The 19,165-nt window shown below is 31.9% G+C and overlaps 1 protein-coding gene across 1 annotated transcript; it reads left to right on the forward strand.

The window, feature by feature from the left end:
• The first annotated feature begins 10,342 nt into the window (after positions 1 to 10,342).
• LOC139497554 (uncharacterized) lies at positions 10,343 to 16,593 on the forward strand. The gene is made up of 4 exons (XM_071285783.1): positions 10,343 to 10,730; positions 12,345 to 12,528; positions 14,590 to 15,005; positions 15,479 to 16,593. Exons 1-4 carry the CDS (start codon positions 10,343 to 10,345, stop codon positions 16,591 to 16,593), a joined length of 2,103 nt encoding a protein of 700 aa, XP_071141884.1.
• The last annotated feature ends 2,572 nt before the right edge of the window (positions 16,594 to 19,165 follow it).

Genomic DNA, 19,165 nt, shown 5'->3' on the forward strand with positions numbered 1-19,165 from the left:
ATAGCGGAACTTAAAGTTAAAGGATATTGCTAAATTCTCATCTTTCTTCATAAGAAATGTCTGTATGAAGTCAGCCTCATCATAAGAAAGAAACAAGTCGGCAAGAAGAGGGGCACAACTGGTTCCTATTGGAATTCCGATATTCTGTTGAAAAACGTGTCCTCCAAACCTAACAAATATGTTGTCAATCAAGAAATGAAGCATCTAGATAATGTCAGTTTCAGAGAATGTTTTGTTTGAATCAGAGTGATTTTTACAAAGTAGGAGTTATCCCTCCCCAAGACAAGATACTACGTTCGCCATTCTTTTTGATGAATCAAAGTAATACCAACTCTTTCAATTTGTTTTTTTAGTTTGGAATGGGGAATACTTGCTGAATTTAATAACTTACAAGTATTTTCAAGCACAACGAAGTGATAGGTTTGATAAAAGAGAGTCTAAAGATACCAAAGGGGCATTCAAAATCATAAATCGAAAATAACGCCAAGGTTTAAGGGAAAAAACAACCAAAAATCAAAAATACACAAAACACAATATATAAATCTAAAGATTGAGCAGCAAGAACCTTATCAAGAACTGGGGTGAACTAAGGTACTACTGAAGAGTTATTATATCCTGCTCCACATATGCATACAATATTGGCGTTATCAGTTAATATTGCTACTAAGAATATCCTTGTATTCCATAATATACTTTTGTAGAAAGAATTATTGATACGACATTACCAATGGTACATGTATTGTTATTTGTTGACCTAACAATTTTATGTTACAGAGTTTGCAAGTCACGTTCATGTCTCTGATACAACATCGAATTTGTAAAATACAAAACTGTGAATAATTTACAAAAGTTGGTTTTCAGAGTCAAAGATGCTGTTTATCATCTCTTTATGATAAATATGTGTTTGTTCCTACGGGCAAAAATTCAAATCATAGTGTCCGATATGTAAATAGTACTATTGAGTGTCTTGTAAACGAATAAGGATTGAATCAGCACTCAGTTTTTTCCAAATACAAAAACATATCATTTGAAAAGGATAAGGTTTCATTCGAATTATAAGTCCTTCGTTGGTTCAATGGACATTACATTGAACAGCAAAATTAAGAGACTAACCTTGTTTGTTTGGATAGCTAAGCTTAAAAATAGATTTGAAAAACTACTGCACATATTCCTCTGATTTACACAGTCTACAAAGGAACCGTCCATTAGATTAGCATATTAATTATTGTATAAACGATCTGTGCCGACCACTTCTTTTTTTATATGAGTTGGAGTTCCTCGGACACTTGTCAAAAACAGGCAGATCGAAGAGACCAGGTCAATTACTTTCACATTCAGATATATTGATGATGTTCTTTCCATAAACAATTTAGTTTTTTCTTATTTGGCTCTATAAAAATTATATCTTCTGGAACGAGTGGTCAACGAAACAATAGAGGCGGATTCCTCCGCCTTATTTAAGACGTATAATTATAATTTAACATTTTCGTATTATCTTTTAAACTTGGCTAGGTACTAGCGCATCCTTCTAATGTGCCGTTTTTTTATGGTAATTTTTTGTATTCCTGTCTTTAAGTTTGGTTTTGTCTCCATGTCAGTTTGTTTTATTTGCTGACATATCTATTTTGATAGTGTTTGCAATTATAACATAATGTTGACTGATATACCCCTTTTTGGGACATTTTTACCTATTATGTCTGTTAGCTTGTTCTTCACATTTGGTCAGTAATGGATTTTCCTGCGACTGTCATACAAGTGAGAGGTTTAGCTATCCTTTAATCCGTTAGTTTTCTCGTTTGATTTTTTATTTACATTTGTCATTTCGGCTCTTATAGCTGACTATGCGGTATTAGCCTTTTTTTTTATTGTTGAAGGCCTTATAGTTACCTATAATTTATGCATGTTCTGTATCATTTGGTCTCTTGTGGAGAGTTGTCTTACTGGCAATCATACTTCATCTTCTTTTTTATAATAAATCCAACTTTTTCTTCAAAAGTAGATGCCTTAACCACCAAGTCATGAATATGACAGTTGTTTTCAGTTCGTTTTGTGTGTTTGAGCTTTTGTATTTGCCATTTGAAAATAAAAATTCCGATTTGCATTTTCCTTGGAGTTCGTTATTTTTGTTATTTTTTGTTTGGGATAATTTTATGATAGCTACCTTAGCCATACATGATAAGCGAAACCCTAATTAAAAGTTTACTTACAAAAGACTTGTAAATGAATGTGACAGTTTTCAGTTTGAAATATTTGTATAAATGAACGTTTTTGGTCACATTTTTATGGTGTGTATATAGAAAATTGTCCTCCAGACGGAAACTAATATATGCTCGGATTAATCATGACATTCAATCTAATAAATTCAAAACATCCCGAAATTCCTGTATTGCTCGGGTCAGAACTCGGCCAATATCAAAACAAAATGGTCCTTTTGTTTACCTAATTGGTTTTGATTTACCTTTGGTACATGTTTCCCTTTCCGATCAATGTAAATAAGAGTAGACATTCAAAGGTGCGCACATATGATCAAGCTAATAAGTCCAGCCCACTTGTGAGTCAAGGCAACTAAGCTCCGCCTTTTCGCGTGAAATCAAACAATGATTGACGTTAAAATCAATAGTCTATTGCAACAGCAAGACATACTATTTTCGCATAGTGCAGTTAACGCTATATATTTCTTTTAAAAACTTTAATTTAACCATAGAACGACATTCTTACAGGAAGTATGATAATATTTTTATACTAGTATGAATAAATCTACATAGCTAGAATTATCAACAAGACAAGATCTACAATTTAGACAAAATTTATTTGAGTCATCGCCCTTTACTGGTCATTTCTTACATTTTTCCCGTTTTTGTTTTAAATCTTTAAAACTGTCATAGATAGAATATACCTTATAAAACATAAAATGATCAGCAAGATTATATTTACACGTATAGGAAATGATCAATATCTTCAGTCGACTTTTTATTGCAGTTTTTTCTCTGTATTCATGATTTTCACACATTTTACATGTTTTACTAACTAGTTAATTCGTCTCAAAACAACATGTTAGTAAACGAGTTATGTGCATGATAGCGTTAACGTTAATAACAAAATAAATGCACTAGAGATGTACAAATTTCTATTTCTGTGCGCATCAGGACCATGGCCAAGGGTGTCACTTTTGGTTTATTCAGTAACTTGATTTCTTAGCAGAAAACCCATAATACGTAAAAATTAAGAGTGGGGAAACACCGTAATATTATCGGTGAAGAGCTTGACATACAACCTTCTACTTGCTATCTAAATTTCTCAATACGTTTACACTAGATAGGTCCTTATAATTGATTTTGTTACATCATCAACATTTTGCTCCGATTACGTTAGAAATATAAATTAGGCGATTTAAAATGTTTGTAAACATCCTCGTTATGAGTTGTAATGTAGAAGAGAACTGAATTTATTTTATTTAGTGCGAAAACACTGACGTCTGTATCATGTAGAAGGGAATTGACTTTATTTCATTTAGTTTTCCACTGACGCTTGTAGCCTGTGTATGTCACTCAACTTTAAAACTCTGGTCGAAATTATATTGTCAGTAATTGTTTGTAATGCCTTAGTTTTTGTAAGATATCACTAGTTTAACTGTCGAAGAAAGAAAGTTGATATATGATTTTATTTCTTAATTTGATTTGTTTTCTGCTGTATCAATTAAACTTGTCATAGATACCAGGATTGCAATTTTGTATTTTCACCAGACGTTTCGTCTATATAATACTAGCTCTATTGAAGATGAATACCATTTTATACTTGAATGTAAAACGTGATGTCAGATTCGAGAAAAGTATATAAAAAAGTATTATTGGAGAAATTATTCCACATACAAACTTATCCAGTTGTTATTTGTCAGAAATATTAAAAAATTGATTAACTTAGATAAATCTTTAGAATCAGCAGAAAAACTTACAATTTCAGTGCAGTAAATAGTATATTTGTTCTTACTTTATTTAAGTATTATATCGTTTTCCGGTCGTATTTTGTATTTAGTATTATGTACAAGTATTATGTACAAGTACACTTCTATATTGATATATTATATATTTCTTGTACAAATTCTTAAATTGGTGCATGTAAAATTAAGTGTATGTATCCTATAAGCTGTATTGCTTTCGGAATAAAGTATTATAAAAGATTCTTTAATGACGCTCGAATTAAAAAGATTTTAAAAATGCCAAATAAAGTGTAATCAATTTCACTATTGGGCGAAAATAACGTGCAGGTTACAAAATAACATATACGATTGATGTGTATAATGCTTGTAACGAATACAAAAGCGTAAATTCACGTAGACATCTAGATTTTGTTATTTCATTGCATGTAAATACCATGTCCAGTCGTATCACTTTCTATTTATTCAGATACTTGTATTTTCAACATTGGTCACAATAAGGAAGAAAGAGATCCCATAAGTCGAAAAAACATTTACAACGGGAAAACACCGAATTATGACTGACGGAATGTTTAACATTCAATCTTCCACTTGTCCTCTTATTTATTATTAGATGTACACCACAGAGACCCTTGAAATTGAATTCGGTTAATCACCAACATTTTCACCAATACATAAAGAATATTACCAGAGCGTTATAAAATTCCTAATACAAATGTATCATTTTCGGTTTTTTTTTTCTTCCATGTATTAGAGCTTGCTTCAATTTATTCTATTTAGATCGTAAAATCCTATATTATGAGTAAAGTAGAACAGGCTCAAGCTCAACTGATTTAAAAGTTACAGTAACATGCTATGATTCTATAAATTCTCACGATACAACTTGTTTTAAAAACATATATACTGGTATGTTAATTAAACGTTCTGTAGAAACCGAGTTTTAAATTAAAATAAGAAATGTGATATTGGTTTTGTTGAAGGTCGTACTATGATCTATAGTTTTTTTTAACTTATGTTATTTCGTCTTTGGTAGAACATGTCTCATTGGTAATCATATCTCATTTTCTGATATTTATAAGATTCATGAATATTGGCAATAATTCTGAAACGGTTTTTTCTGCATTCTGCACCTGCTTCTTAATGATCCTTTTTTTAATTAATAATCAATACAAGAGGTCACTAAATAAGCTGCCGGAATTAAACCAAAGTAATATGCTTTGAATAAATCAGGTATAAACAGCAATAACTGACGTCTTTTAAGAATTAATCCATTTTAACTTCAAACCACATCCATTCTGTATTTTTGATATTTGTATTTCTATGTGTATCCATCTGATGAGTTAAGCCTTTTTTCAACTGATATTTGATGTTTGTTCTTATGATTTACTGTTACACCACTGTCCCAGGTAAGGGGGAGGGTTTGGATCCCTCTTACATGTTTAACCCCGTCACATTCTGTAGGTATGTGTCTGTCCCAAGCCGGAGCTGGTAATTCAGTGGTTGTCATTTGTTGAAGTGTAACATATTTGTTTTTCGTCAATTATTTTTTGTACATAAATTAGGCCGTTAGTTTTCTCGTTTGAATTGTTTAACATCTGTCATTTCGGGGCCTTTATTAGCTGACTCTGCGGTATGGACTTTTCTCATTGTCGAAGAACGTGCAGTGACCTAATTGTAAATTTCTGTGTTATTAGGTCTCTTCAGGAGAGTTATCTCATTGGCAATCATACCACATCTTCTTTTTATATCTACATTGGTGCGGCTAAAATTTGTGTAGTCATTCGTTCCAGTATTGCTGTCAATTTATTATACAATTCATCCTGACATAGAATAAATACTTACTTAATATGGTGCCATATTAATTCATATAATAAAGTGCATATATGGTAAGTTTTTGTTAATGCGGTCAAATAATTTCGGTACATGAGCCAACCAGATATTTGTAAACTACTGATTTTTTTAAAGGGAGTCAATATTTTGAAAATCTTGAACACAAAGAGGACATACTGACACTCTAAATTGTAGGGTAACTGTATGATTTGTTATGATTTGCTGTTTGAGTACAAAGTCAGCATTTTATAGAAAATTGTTGGTGTCAATCACGTCTTTAGCACTAATTACAGGGTTACAGTCTTGCACGGTCGTTAATAAAATTGAATTTTGGACGGATCACGATAAATATCAAGAATGGACAATTCCAAATTGTCAGAAATAAGCATAAATTTTTGCTCTGATAAATTTTATAACACATTAAACATGCAACATTTTACGAAATAAACTTAATGTTTTACTTCATTTTGTTCTTTTTGCTTTTGATTACATGTCAAATTTACCCAGTTATATAAACTAGAAATCATCATCGTATCAAATGCAATGGTATATTAACGATTGATAAGAACAGTAAGTTTTTCTTGTAGTTGTGATTAAAATAAACGATACAAATTGCTGCGCTCATTCAAATCTCTAATCGACGTCCGGTCCTCAAATCGACGTCCAAATGTGATATCACAATAAAATAACACTTTATGCCTATTTTAATCGACGTCCATGTTTTGGCTTCTTTATTATCGACATCCATTTTTTAGCTTCTCTAATCAACGCCCGTTTTGGACACATAATACAAAATTGACCAGAACCGAAAACAGCTGAAACCTTTAGACCTTGAAACGTATCATGTATGACTGATCGGATCTTTTTTTTATTTTTAAAGTGTTTTTAAAAATTATAACCAACTAGACTAAATATGTAAACAGATTGTGATACCATTTTTTAAATTTTAGAAATAACCTATAAAAAAAGGAGATGTTGTATGACATGAATCATATAAACAATTCAAATTAGAAAATTAACGGTCTTATTTATAAAAAAAAAATCGAAGAATAAATAGCACAGAGTAAACCATGGAAAACTACTGCAAAGACAATTGTAGGGATTAAACATGTGTGTGAACACTTAACCTAAACAGAGGTGTAACAGCAATACATAGAACCTCATGCCAATTTCCTGCATATATGTTTCACTCCAGGTTTAAAACTCGAAAATTGATGAAAAATATCTTACAGAGTTCGAATCAAAATACTAAAAAACAATTGGCTGTTCTTTTTTATTTTGTCTATTGTTGAAGATTGAATAGTGCCCTCTAGATGTCGTTTTGGGTTTCTTTGTCGTTAGGTTGCTTTCTCCTTGACATACACTTACATGCATTTCATTTATTATTTAAATAGGAATGACATACTACTATGTAAATCGATTCGATTAACTGTTTATCATAATAAATTTTGATAATCATGATACCTATTTCGGGTTGAAAAAAGTCTATATGAAAAGTATGTGTAAATGTTTGAACCCTACAAAATATGTACAGGTATAAGTATAAGTCCAGTAATTATTATTTGTTTATATTGGACATCGGTTAAAGAGGACTACAATCGATCGGGCGTAGTTTTGTCAATGCATGCCGTAACACACATTGGACGTCGATTAGAGTATCAAAATACTGAACGTCGATTTAAGAATGTGACGTCAGATTTGGACGTTGATTAGAGAAACGGCCGTGGATTTGAAGAACGGACGTTGATTTGAGGCCAGACGTCGATCTGAGTGTACCTTAATTATATACATTCAAGATCAGATGGATCGTTTTAGATTTTTGTCTCGAGCACAAGTATCAGCAATACAATTGCAATAACAATGACTAGTGTTAATTCATATATACTCAATCATTATGCATGTATGGATCCTCTTCAACTTAATTCAATTCAAAAATATTTATTTATAGTGGATTGGGAAACAATGTTTGCAACTTATTTTAATCCCTTTTCACTTTGCGGGTGCAAGTTCATATTTAATTAGCATCTTTAACCCCTTCTAATACATAACGTGCCGAAAAGATTTTAAATACAAAACAAAAATAATTGATACATTACAAAACAATAATCGATGGTTGCAAAAACGGACCTATTGAATTTCTTTGGCAATATTGTTACTCTTAATTAAGGAAGGGATTAAATATGGAGCATTAATAGAATTTTTCGCATTACCGATATTTGACTCGGTAATATACAGTTTCGACAAGTTAAATACTCTGTGGTAGGACATCCTGGTATTCGTTATCCAGGAGCAACACACAGAACAAAAATCAAGATTTCAATCGGAATAAATGTTGTGAAAAATTAACTGTTTTGAGTTTTCCAGACATCAGAGAACAGGAAATTACCCCCCCCCCCCGAAATTGACGAGATTATATGTATAATATTGATTCTTATGGCTGCTGTTACTTGAATGGTTACAAAGATATCATTTCACATAATAGGTAACGTGTCGATAATTTGAATAATGCGGAGTCAAAAGTCTGTTATATCTATAATTTATTGTTCGGGATCGACGTTAAAGTTCAGCATCTTTTGCATTCATAGTTATTTCTTAGCAGAGCTGAAAGTATAAATCAGGCCGTTTCTTCTCTTTTTTGCGTGAGATCACATTTTTTTATACGGTAACGTGTAATTGTTCACCTCTTTAACAATTGTTTATGAAATGCCGTCTCCCGTAATTTAGAACACTAGATTATTTGAAATAACAAATATCACACTTTTCATATAAATACTAGGCAAAATGCACATATAAAGCAAGCAAAACGGACATCAGTTAGAACCTAGAAAACACATTGGATAAACTTATAAAAGTTTGGTGAGATCATTAATATTAAAGTTAAAAAAAAAAAAACGAAAAAAAACAGAGCTTCTGGCAGAGTTTTCTGGATATATATATATATATGCATTAAATTGATGTTTCCGCTTTTCTTAGTTATTGAAAGTGATTTGATGAGAGACACTGACTGGGAAGAAACGCAGCAAAAACTACCATATAAATATCAGCAATAGTTCTCTCTCAAATTTTTACCGTAGCTCCTGTATTCAAATAAGTAACGAATCTTATCTAATAAGCGAAATCATTTCAATGAATCACTATAGAAAGGACATATCATTGACATTTGACCCTGCATTGCCTTATGTCGTGAGAAAACACAATATGTTCAGATAAAGCAGATATTATCTTTATTCAAATACGAGGCTTTCACTGACAAGATATAAGTCATGAAGGAATATTTAATTCTTAAATGTAAGTATTTTTTTCATTTGTTATCTTTCTGCTTACTTCAATAAATGATTTGACAATATGCAGCTCCAATTATCCTTAAACATCTGTATGGACACTTTTATGTGATTAATAGAATAATCATCAAGATATCTATTTCTTAATTGTTTTATGTTGCTACCTCATAGAATTTTCTAGTCATACATGTTATATATCTCATAGGTTATGACTTCATTCGGTTTAACAAAGTTAGTCGATCTACTGTTTGGGAAACGTGCGTTAATTAAATAGGTTACTGGTCCGTTCAAAGTAATTTTGAAAACAATGCACATGTTTTCGTAGAAAATATAAAAATGATCGTTTTTAAATAATTATTTAGAAATAATCAAAGATCTTCAAGACATTTCAACCCATATTTTATAAATTACGTAAAGTATTATGACTTGACTACAACGTCTTTTGTCGTTTATGACTAGAGTCAGGAATATACAGAATATGGCGACAATGAACTCTTTTCAGACCTCAGCTCCTTTTTCTTTCAGTCTTAATCGATCGATTAACAAAATATAAATAACGATATACACAATACACATAAGTAAAGATACTTAAAACCGTCGGTTTTTGTACTTCATTGAATATTTTTCTACTGCCATTAGCTGACAGGGAAAGAATGATTTTGTGAAACGTTCAAAAACAGCATATATAGGATAAAAAAAACAACGTTTTAGTATTGTTTTTATCTGTAGATAAGCGAATTGAAATTTATCCCATGAACAATTATAACATTTTTTAATAAGTATATCAGCTATGTCTATGAACAGATTAAAGAACGATTCCTAGAAGTGACGGCATTATAAATTAATGGTCTTAATATTAATTTTTTTCTGTTGTTCAATATATGATATATATCTTATAGAAACCATTTTTTTTTACAAATTTTGTTTACTGATTGCGATAAACATTTGTCTAGTTTGATTTTCCATATGTTCTATTTACTTTATCTACCAACGATGTCACCTTTATCTGACCTTATAGTATTTTGCTCTCTTTTCATTATAGTAGTGCTCCTGTTATTGGATATATCGTCTGTGAAAGGTAAGATTATGTCTTTGATTACATTGTAGTTAATTGTTCAATTTTCATTTTTATTTTAAAGCAGTTAATTTCATATTATCAGATTAAAGACAAATCCCTCTATTGTTTCTGCGCATTCCGCCTTGCGACGCCTTTGTTTCGTTTTTTTCTATGACGTGCGTCAATTTTTCCGCGAAACATTTTAAAAGACGTCGGCGCCGATATACTATAGCGGCCATGATGGCTCGATTTAAGGGTCGCTTTGTACGACAACAGGAGAAAGACAGACGTGTACAGTTATCTGAACTCGTTTCCGATAGAAATGTTGCCGATCATACAAAAAACACAGAAGCTACGGACACATACCAGTCTATCTGGCTACCAGGAGAAAGACGGATATTTGAGCCATACCAAGTTTCAAAAGATTTGAAAGCAGGATGCACCGACTGTGGGAACACCTTGCATATTACAGACATAGTGACTAAGACAAATTGTGGTTTAGGTTTTATTATGTATATTCTTTGCGAATGTGGAAGTATGAATGCTATCAAATCAGGAAAAGTCCATCATGATGCTGCAAAGTTTAAAACCAGACCCATCTTTGATATTAATTCTAAAGCTGCAATTGGTAAGTTTATAGTGTTCATGCCTACACACATATAACATATCCAATATAATTCACATAAAACCATATTGTTTCTGCATCGAATTCAGAATTGCTAAAATAAATAACGGCGTGCACATTTTGATGTGGCTTTATTTTATTCTTATATAAAATGTAACCGTTGAAGCAACAAACGTAAAGCAGTAGACAATATTATCTATGATAACACTTCTAATCGTTTTCATCGAGAAATGTACTTTTATTCTTTGTATAAATATTTACATGTTAAAAACAACATTAAACACAACTGTATTTAAATAAGCAACAATGTCATTTTATTTTGAACATGTAACGTTTTTTTATGTGACGTCATCAAAAAGAGTGCTTTCAGTGACGTCACAGTAAGCAAGTACCCGAATAGTGTAAAATGTTAAATTATAGTATCGTTAATAAATTAATTACCGTTCCAATTTTCAAAATAAAATTGTGCGAACAAAGAGTTTTTGAAAATATGGTGTACGGATTAATTGACTGGTTAATTATTCCTTGTTTAATGATCAATTATAATCTATCTAGAGATATAAAACCTGCTAGCAGTTGGATCGACATTAAGATTTTATTCTTAAAAGAAATAAATATTTTGAATACTTAATAATTAAAACAATAGTTTTTTTTTTCATTTGCACTCAAGACCACATCTCTTTATTTTTATAAAACTTAATTCTTTAAACAATGCGTTATGAGTAAAAATAAGATGTCGGAAATCATTATATATATGTGACCTCTAGAAGTGATTATAGTAAACTCTTGTTATTAAATCCCTATCTTCTGATGTAATATGCCCTCAAAAGTAATTTAATGATTTTTTTGTCGATGTGTACGAATGATCTACGAATGGTGTAAGTTGCAATTTTGATATCAGAAACATGTACATGTATGCAAAAGTAGCCTATACCGCTAATATGACAACAAGACCTTCCTTGTATTTATTTGTATATGCATATATGTACAATTAAGTTGACCCGCAAAATAGTATTAGATACGTATTTTTTTCAAAACAATTTTCCCAAAAACTAGTCATGGTTGATATTGACGTATTTGTGAAAGGATCCTGCTATTCAAAGACGACACAAATTCCATAGAGAGGGTCCCGTACTTTACTAGATCTTCTAGATCATTGAAGCTTCTTTGGATAAAATACGCCGTGTTTTTAGCTGACCGGGCCCGAAGGGCCAAGTGAGCTTTTCCCATCACTTGGCGTCCGTCGTCCGTCGTCGTCCTGCGTCCGTCCTCGTTAACTTTTACAAAAATCTTCTCCTCTGAAACTACTGAACCAATTCCAACCAAACTTCATCTGATTGATTACTAGGGTATCTAGAATAAAGTTTGTGTTTTAATTCCCATTTCATCGAAAAACATGGCCGCCATGGCTAAAATAGAACACAGAGGTAAAATGCAGTTTTTGGCTTATAACTCAAAAACCAAAGCATTTAGAGCAAATCTTTGAAATTGTTAATGGTAAGTGATTCTTGTAGAAAAATCCTATATTACTCTTTAAAAAAAATTTAACATTAAACCAATAACCAGCAAAGCAGGCGAGATATTCCAGTGTGTATACTCTTGTTCCTTTTTTCACAGCAATGTACGACACTGGATTGGGAGAACACAAAACAAACAGATTTTTAGCAGATTTAAATATCCCTGGAATCAGTGCATCATCACTGGCGAAGCGTGAAAAAGAAGTTTCAAGATCGATCAAAAAAGTTACCGATGAGTCCCTTGACAGATCATTAGAAGAAGAGAAGAATGCTCCCTTTTCAAGGTAACTTAATCTTACTTCGTTTCTTATCATAGGACGACCCAGTTTGTATAAACTTATGAAAAAAAGCATTTTCTAGCGATAGCTCTAAACTCATTTTAATTCGAAATAAAAAAGGGGAAACGCTGATATATTTGTTTTTGTTTTAGTACGTGCCATTTTCTTTAAAGTACACTAGACTCAGTAGATAAAAATAAGAAGAAACGGTATCATCCCATTGAAAAAACTATCCATCAGAGATCAAATGACACAACTAGGTCAGTTTATGACCTTCAGCAATAATCAAAACCTGAATATATAGTAAGCTAAAAAAAAAACCGCGATATTCCGCAACCAACAACAAGCACCCAATAAATTGCAGGCTACGGACAACTGCCTTTTTATACGAACACAAACAATTATTTTTTGGTCGAATATTGGTATCACGTCGTTGTCAACGTCGTCCGAATACAGATGATTTTCTTATAAAAACTTTAGTATATAAGTAAACAAAAATAATTTATGGGGTTTTGGTTACAACAGTTTAGAAATAAGGTGCAAAAAGCGTCAACATTTAACTTCTTTTGATTTCATCATAAAATAAATTATTGGGGTTCTTTGATATGCCGAATCCAACCGTTTATTTAGATTTTTAATTTTTGGTCCTGTTTTCAAATTGGTCTACATTAAGTTCCAAAGGGTCCAAAATTAATTTAGCTTGATTTTAACAAAAAATGAATTTTTGGGGTTGTTTGATATGCTGAATCTAACCATGTATTTTGAGTTTTGATATTTGGACCCCGTTATCAAGTTGGTCCACATTAAGGTCTACAGGGTCCAAAATTGAACTTTACTTGATTTCATCCAAAAATGAATTTTTGAGGTCCTGTGATATGCTGAATCTAACTATGTATTTATAATTTGGATATCGAACCATAAACGGTAAATGTCCAATTCAAGATTTCTAAGTTCTTAGGCCACATTCAATCTGTGTCAGAAACCTATGCTGTGTCAACTATTTAATAACAATCCAAATTTAAAGCTGTATCAAGCTTGGATGTTGTGTTCATACTTGCCCAAACTGTTAAGGGTTCGACCTCTGAGCACTGTGGATCATTGTATTAACTGTTGCTATATAAATAATCTTGCTAGATACATATATGTACATATTTGGATCTGCTAATAATAGTTTTTAAACAGATGACCAACTAGCACTTTTTAAAAGTATTAAACGATTTTTTCAACGAATTCACAAATACACTTTGCATTAAAAAAATATGACCTCTACATGAGTGGTTTGTAAGAAGACGGTAAGTGTCTGATTGCAGTTTTATTTTCAACTGTTTTCGGTACTTCGTAAGTGGTCATCACGACTAGATAAATGATTAAAACGACTTATTTAACTCATATTAACGACTTACATAACTTGTTATAACGAGATACTTAGTCGTTATTCAAGTTGGCTTAGTCGTGGGGGAAAAAGGGGGGGGGGGGAGGTGGCGGCTATGGATTTCTTTCAAGTCAAACTTTTTTTTTCGCAACTATTTTTTGGGCGACAAGTCGAAAATAACTTTTTTTTTCAATTTTAGCATTACGTATAGTGACAGCTGAGGGAGAAACAAATATTTTTTTTTTCTCAGGGTCAAAAACAAATTATTTTTTTTCTCCAAAACCTGGAAACTAACTTTTTTTTCAAAATAATCCATAGATACCCCCCCCCCCCCCCCCCGAAAATCAAATGGTTGCTGCCTTATCTAAATCGTATTATGAGGAGTAAGTTTAGTCGTTAAATCGATTCACATAAGTTGCCATAGCGATTTAATAACCCAGGATTACGGATAAGCTAAATTGCAATAACGATTTAGATGATTTGTTAGAGTGAATGAGTTACTAAGCCATGACAACGACTTAAAATGTATTAACACAAATCTGTTAATTTAGATAAAAAAGGTGAGAGACGTGAACATTTGAATAACTTTATTAAAAAGTGTCACAATTAAATGTGTAATAAGGTAGATAATGTCTTACCATTAATTTAATAATGTTTGCTTTCATTTTGATAAATCTGTGCCTGTATATTTTCAGCACAAATGAAGAAACAGAAAATATTCCAATAAAAATCAAGTACGATATGGGTTGGCAAAAGAGAGGAAGTGGGAGGAAGTATGACTCTATGTCAGGTGTTGGGGTGGCTATAGGGAACGAAACTGGTAAAGTGCTAGAACGTGAAATACGGTCAAAGAATTGTAGAACATGTTCATATTGGGAAGGCAAGGGAACAGAGGCAGCACTTCACGACTGCCCAAGAAATTGGTATGGGACATCAAAGGGCATGGAACCGGATGAAGGTGTTTCATTAATTAAAAAATTAGAAGAAAAGAATTGTACGGTGTCAACTCTCATAATGGACGACGATGCCACCACAATGTCAAAAATTCGACAGAATATTGACCATGACATCACTAAATGGAGTGATATTAAGCATGTGCAGAATAGCCTTGGTAAAAAATTGTATGTCTTACCAACATCCTATAGAAAGTCAATAAGAAATGACGATATAGCTCATCTCATGAAATGTTTTACGTATGCAGTTCACAGCAATAAGAACAATAAACAACAAATGCAAAATGATTTGTTTGCCATATTCCCACATGTGTTCAATGAACACGATCACTGCAATGTACGATGGTGTAGATATTTAAAAAAATCCAGAAAATTACACTCCAACCATTCAATTGTCAAATCTAGATTTAAAATCTAAGTTAAGCAAAATATTTCAAGATTATGTTGAAAACATAGACAAACTCGTACCTTGTGCTTCTACAAAAGAAAATGAGTCGTTTAACAACATGCTGACAGCAAAGGCACCAAAAAAATAAACATTATTCGGCTTCAACAAGCTTGGAAGCAAGAGTAAATTGTACTGTTGCACAAAAAAATGAGTCTTTCAATTATGTATCAATTGTAAATGTAGAATGTGGGTTGTCTCCCGGAAAAGTAACAGAAAACTCAAGCAATCGACTTATCAGAAAGAGGAAAATGCATTCGAGCTATTGTAATTCCAAAGAATTTAAGAAAAAGAAATTAGATAAAAAGCGTTTAGCTAGAAATGAAAATAATGTTCTAGAGATACGAGAAGGGGATACTTACAAAACAGAAATTGATATGCTTTGTCAAAACATGCAGGAAACAGACGTTATATCCAATCCTTTGATTATAGAAGAGCTTACTCATGTCCAAAATATCCAACCTTCTATTCCATGTGTTTATTTCGACCTGGAAACAACTTCATTATCTCTGAACTGTGACATTGTTCAAATTTCAGCCATAAACGATATGAATGAATTTGATCAATATATTACCCCTTCTTCAGGGATAAGTAAATATGCCTCTGAAGTAACTGGATTGTCTATGTGTAACAACATACTATGTTACAATGGCCGTAAAGTCAATTCATGTTCACCACAACAAGGTTTACAGAATTTTATCATTTGGTTACAGGAAACGATACCAGAAAAATGCATGTTGATCGGACATAACGCAAAAATTTTCGATGCACCAAGATTAGTTCTCTGCTTACAGAAATTTCAATTATACTCATCGTTTGAGGAAAAGGTTCTTGGTTTCATTGACACACTACCTTTCTTTCGGAATATGTATCCAGATTTAAAATCACATAAGCAAGAAGTACTTGTAACTACCTTCTTAAAAAAAAAATACAGTCCCCATAATGCATCCGCTGATGTTCAAATGTTGAAAGAATTAGTTGAATTTACCAAATGTAGCATCACTGAGCTAAGTCCATACTCATTTACCACCACTTCGTGTGGTCTGTGCCTAAAACAAAGCACGGTAGCCAAGGCAAGACTGTTTACCTTAAAGCCTTTAACAGAGAGAAACGTGATTTCAACTGCAATGGCAAAAAAGATATCGGATAGTGGTCTGGATTTATTCCAACTGCAATTGGCTAAAAGGCGAGATACAGACAATGGCATTAGACTAGTGCTGGCTGAGAAGAACACATACGGAAAACCTCGTGTAACTGCCTGCAAAAGGGTAGCTACAAAGATTTCAGATTACCTGAATTAATAAAACTATTTACTATCTTTTAAATTTTGTCTGTTTCGCTAACTGAGAAAGGTAGCATTTCTTTCATTCATTTAAAATTACTTATTTGTTTACTTTTTTCATGATAAAGGTCGATCGGTAACAAAAACAAAATGACTCCTGGGCGTTGGTACCAGTATATTTTATATGGTCTTTCTGGTTTTTGTTATAATAGATTTTCATCAGTGCTGTATGACTTCCTTTACTTCCATCTAATTCAAGTTGTATCGCCTACTTGTGGTTTTGACAGTGGAGGGATAAACGCGCCCAAATTGTAGTTGTTATTTACAGTACCTCAAAATGCACCTTGCTGATATAAAAAAAAGGAAGATGTGATATGATTACCGATGAGATAAATACATTTTTGATAATTTACTAAAGTGTTATAATTTGAGGTCACCGTACAGCATTCAACAATGAGCAAAAACCCAGGCCGTACAGTAAATCATAATTTTAGACAAAGTAGTGTTATAGCACACCCACAAAAATAACTGAAAAAATCAGTTGAAAAAGATGACTTTAAAATCGGCACAAAGCAACAAAAATAATTATTACCAAAAAAATAAACCTCCAGTCATGAGATATTAGTTCATCAAATATACACAAAATAACAACCGGCAACAATTACGACAGGCACATACAAGCTGTAGCCATCCCATTCACGTAGAAAGTTATGTAAAAGTACACAAAAATAGCAAACTGGAAAATCAGTCTGTTGAAAAAGACGACCTCAGATCGGCACAAAGCACCAAAAATAAATTAAAAAACAGAAAAAACACTGTCATTGAGGTATTATTTCCTCATATATATATATATCTTTTAAACACTTCTGTGGAGAAAACTTAATGCTGTGTGTAAAACCATATCAATAACAACGATCAAACAAATAACTGTTTAAAACAACACTGCTTTCAGAATAGGCGCAATTTGTTCCCGCCATTTCAATTTTATTTTCAATATGTCTGAATATCTTTTTTTAGAGTACGGTGACCTTACTTTTTTATTTTTTATTTTGTTTAATAGATAAAAATGAATATTGTGTTGAATTTTTATGAAAAAAACATTGGTCATTTTTTTTTTAAATTACTATATTTAACCTCAACATTGCACCACAAAAAGGCGGGAAAATAGTTATAGCAAATTATCGATATCATTTGTTCTTCAGAAAATAAAAATACGAATAATGTAGTTTCTGCAAACAATAAGGTTAACAAAAAAAGAAAATTTCAAGTGATTCGGACTTTTTATAAAATTTCACATGGCAAAGAACTACAAGTCACAATTTTCAAATTCTTTAAAAAAGATGGCGTTCCAAATCGAAAACGAGGTCGGTGACCCCCATTTTTTTTTAGTTTATTTTGAAGCTTTAACATAGGCCAAAGTGTAGACAAAATTTAAAGGAGATATTATTGGTAGATCTAAATAGAAGGATTTGTCTTTTTAAGCACTGTAATCTACAAATTAACGTTAATGAGTGTGACAGTAACCAAACAACAATAAACACTCTGAATTCAATGCTACTAAGGTTTTTTAAGAAATGTTCAAAAATTGTAAGATTGTTTTACCATGATATGTATTTTTTTCAATGAAAAACTATTTCTTACAGGTTTACGATGTTTTAGTTGCTATGACATTATACATCCCAGATTTTGTGATAGAATTGATGCATGCAGTCATGATGAGGTAATATAAACAATCTACGCGAACAATGACTTACTTTGTAGATTATTCTTATTAATTTCATTATTGAAAATGTAACTTTTCATTTTAATCTCATTTTAATTTTGTTTTGTCATTGTGTAACATAGATGTTGCTGAAACTATATAAATATATCTTTAAGCAATACAATATTTGGAATGATTGCCGATGAGGAAAGTACCCACCATTGACCAACTAACGTAGATTTAAGCACATGTGTAAGACTGCTTTCTAGCTGAGAAATGATTAATTACATAGGAAATACTGTACCATGTCTCTATTTTGAGATAAAATCAACGTTGATAATCCATTGTGTTTTCTTCGTTTTGTCAATATATCAAGTTAAATCATAGAAAACTGCTCAGGCTCACAAACAAATTGGGCATGAATTATGTTGTTTATATTTTTTTGTCGATCATATCTTCCCAACAAATCAGGCGCTGGTAGTTTGAAGAAAATTTTTCATTTGTTTTATACTATACTACTTAGTTTGTTAGTCATATCATTATCACTAAATGTATGAAAGCAGGTGTTGAGTTCAGTGGATCAAGACTGCAATCAAATAACACAAAAAGCAAACGTTAGATATTAGAAGATGTGGTATCAGTGCCGATGAGACAACTCTCCAAGTCACAGTTTGAAAAAGTAAACCATCATAGGTAAAAGATGACATATATTCCATCTAAAATTTGCAATTTTCATTTTGTTTAGTCAATCTATAATAACTAAGCTGCCCTCAAATGTCTGTAGAGATTATGTTGCTCAGTCTTCCGTTTTCTATGTTATGTTTTGTGTTCTTATATATGTATTTTTATGCTTTCTCTGTCTACCATAGCGTTGCCCGTTACTTTGTGA

This window comes from Mytilus edulis, chromosome 12 (assembly GCF_963676685.1).
Source record: "Mytilus edulis chromosome 12, xbMytEdul2.2, whole genome shotgun sequence".
NCBI lineage: Eukaryota > Metazoa > Mollusca > Bivalvia > Mytilida > Mytilidae > Mytilus > Mytilus edulis.

Excerpts from the sequence above, each read along its gene's own strand:
- LOC139497554 (XM_071285783.1), top strand. The coding sequence starts at position 10,343 with ATGGCTCGATTTAAGGGTCGCTTTGTACGACAACAGGAGAAAGACAGA. Across the intron at positions 10,731-12,344 it reads TAATTCTAAAGCTGCAATTG|CAATGTACGACACTGGATTG; the intron begins GTAAGTTTATAG and ends CTTTTTTCACAG. Across the intron at positions 12,529-14,589 it reads AAGAATGCTCCCTTTTCAAG|CACAAATGAAGAAACAGAAA; the intron begins GTAACTTAATCT and ends GTATATTTTCAG.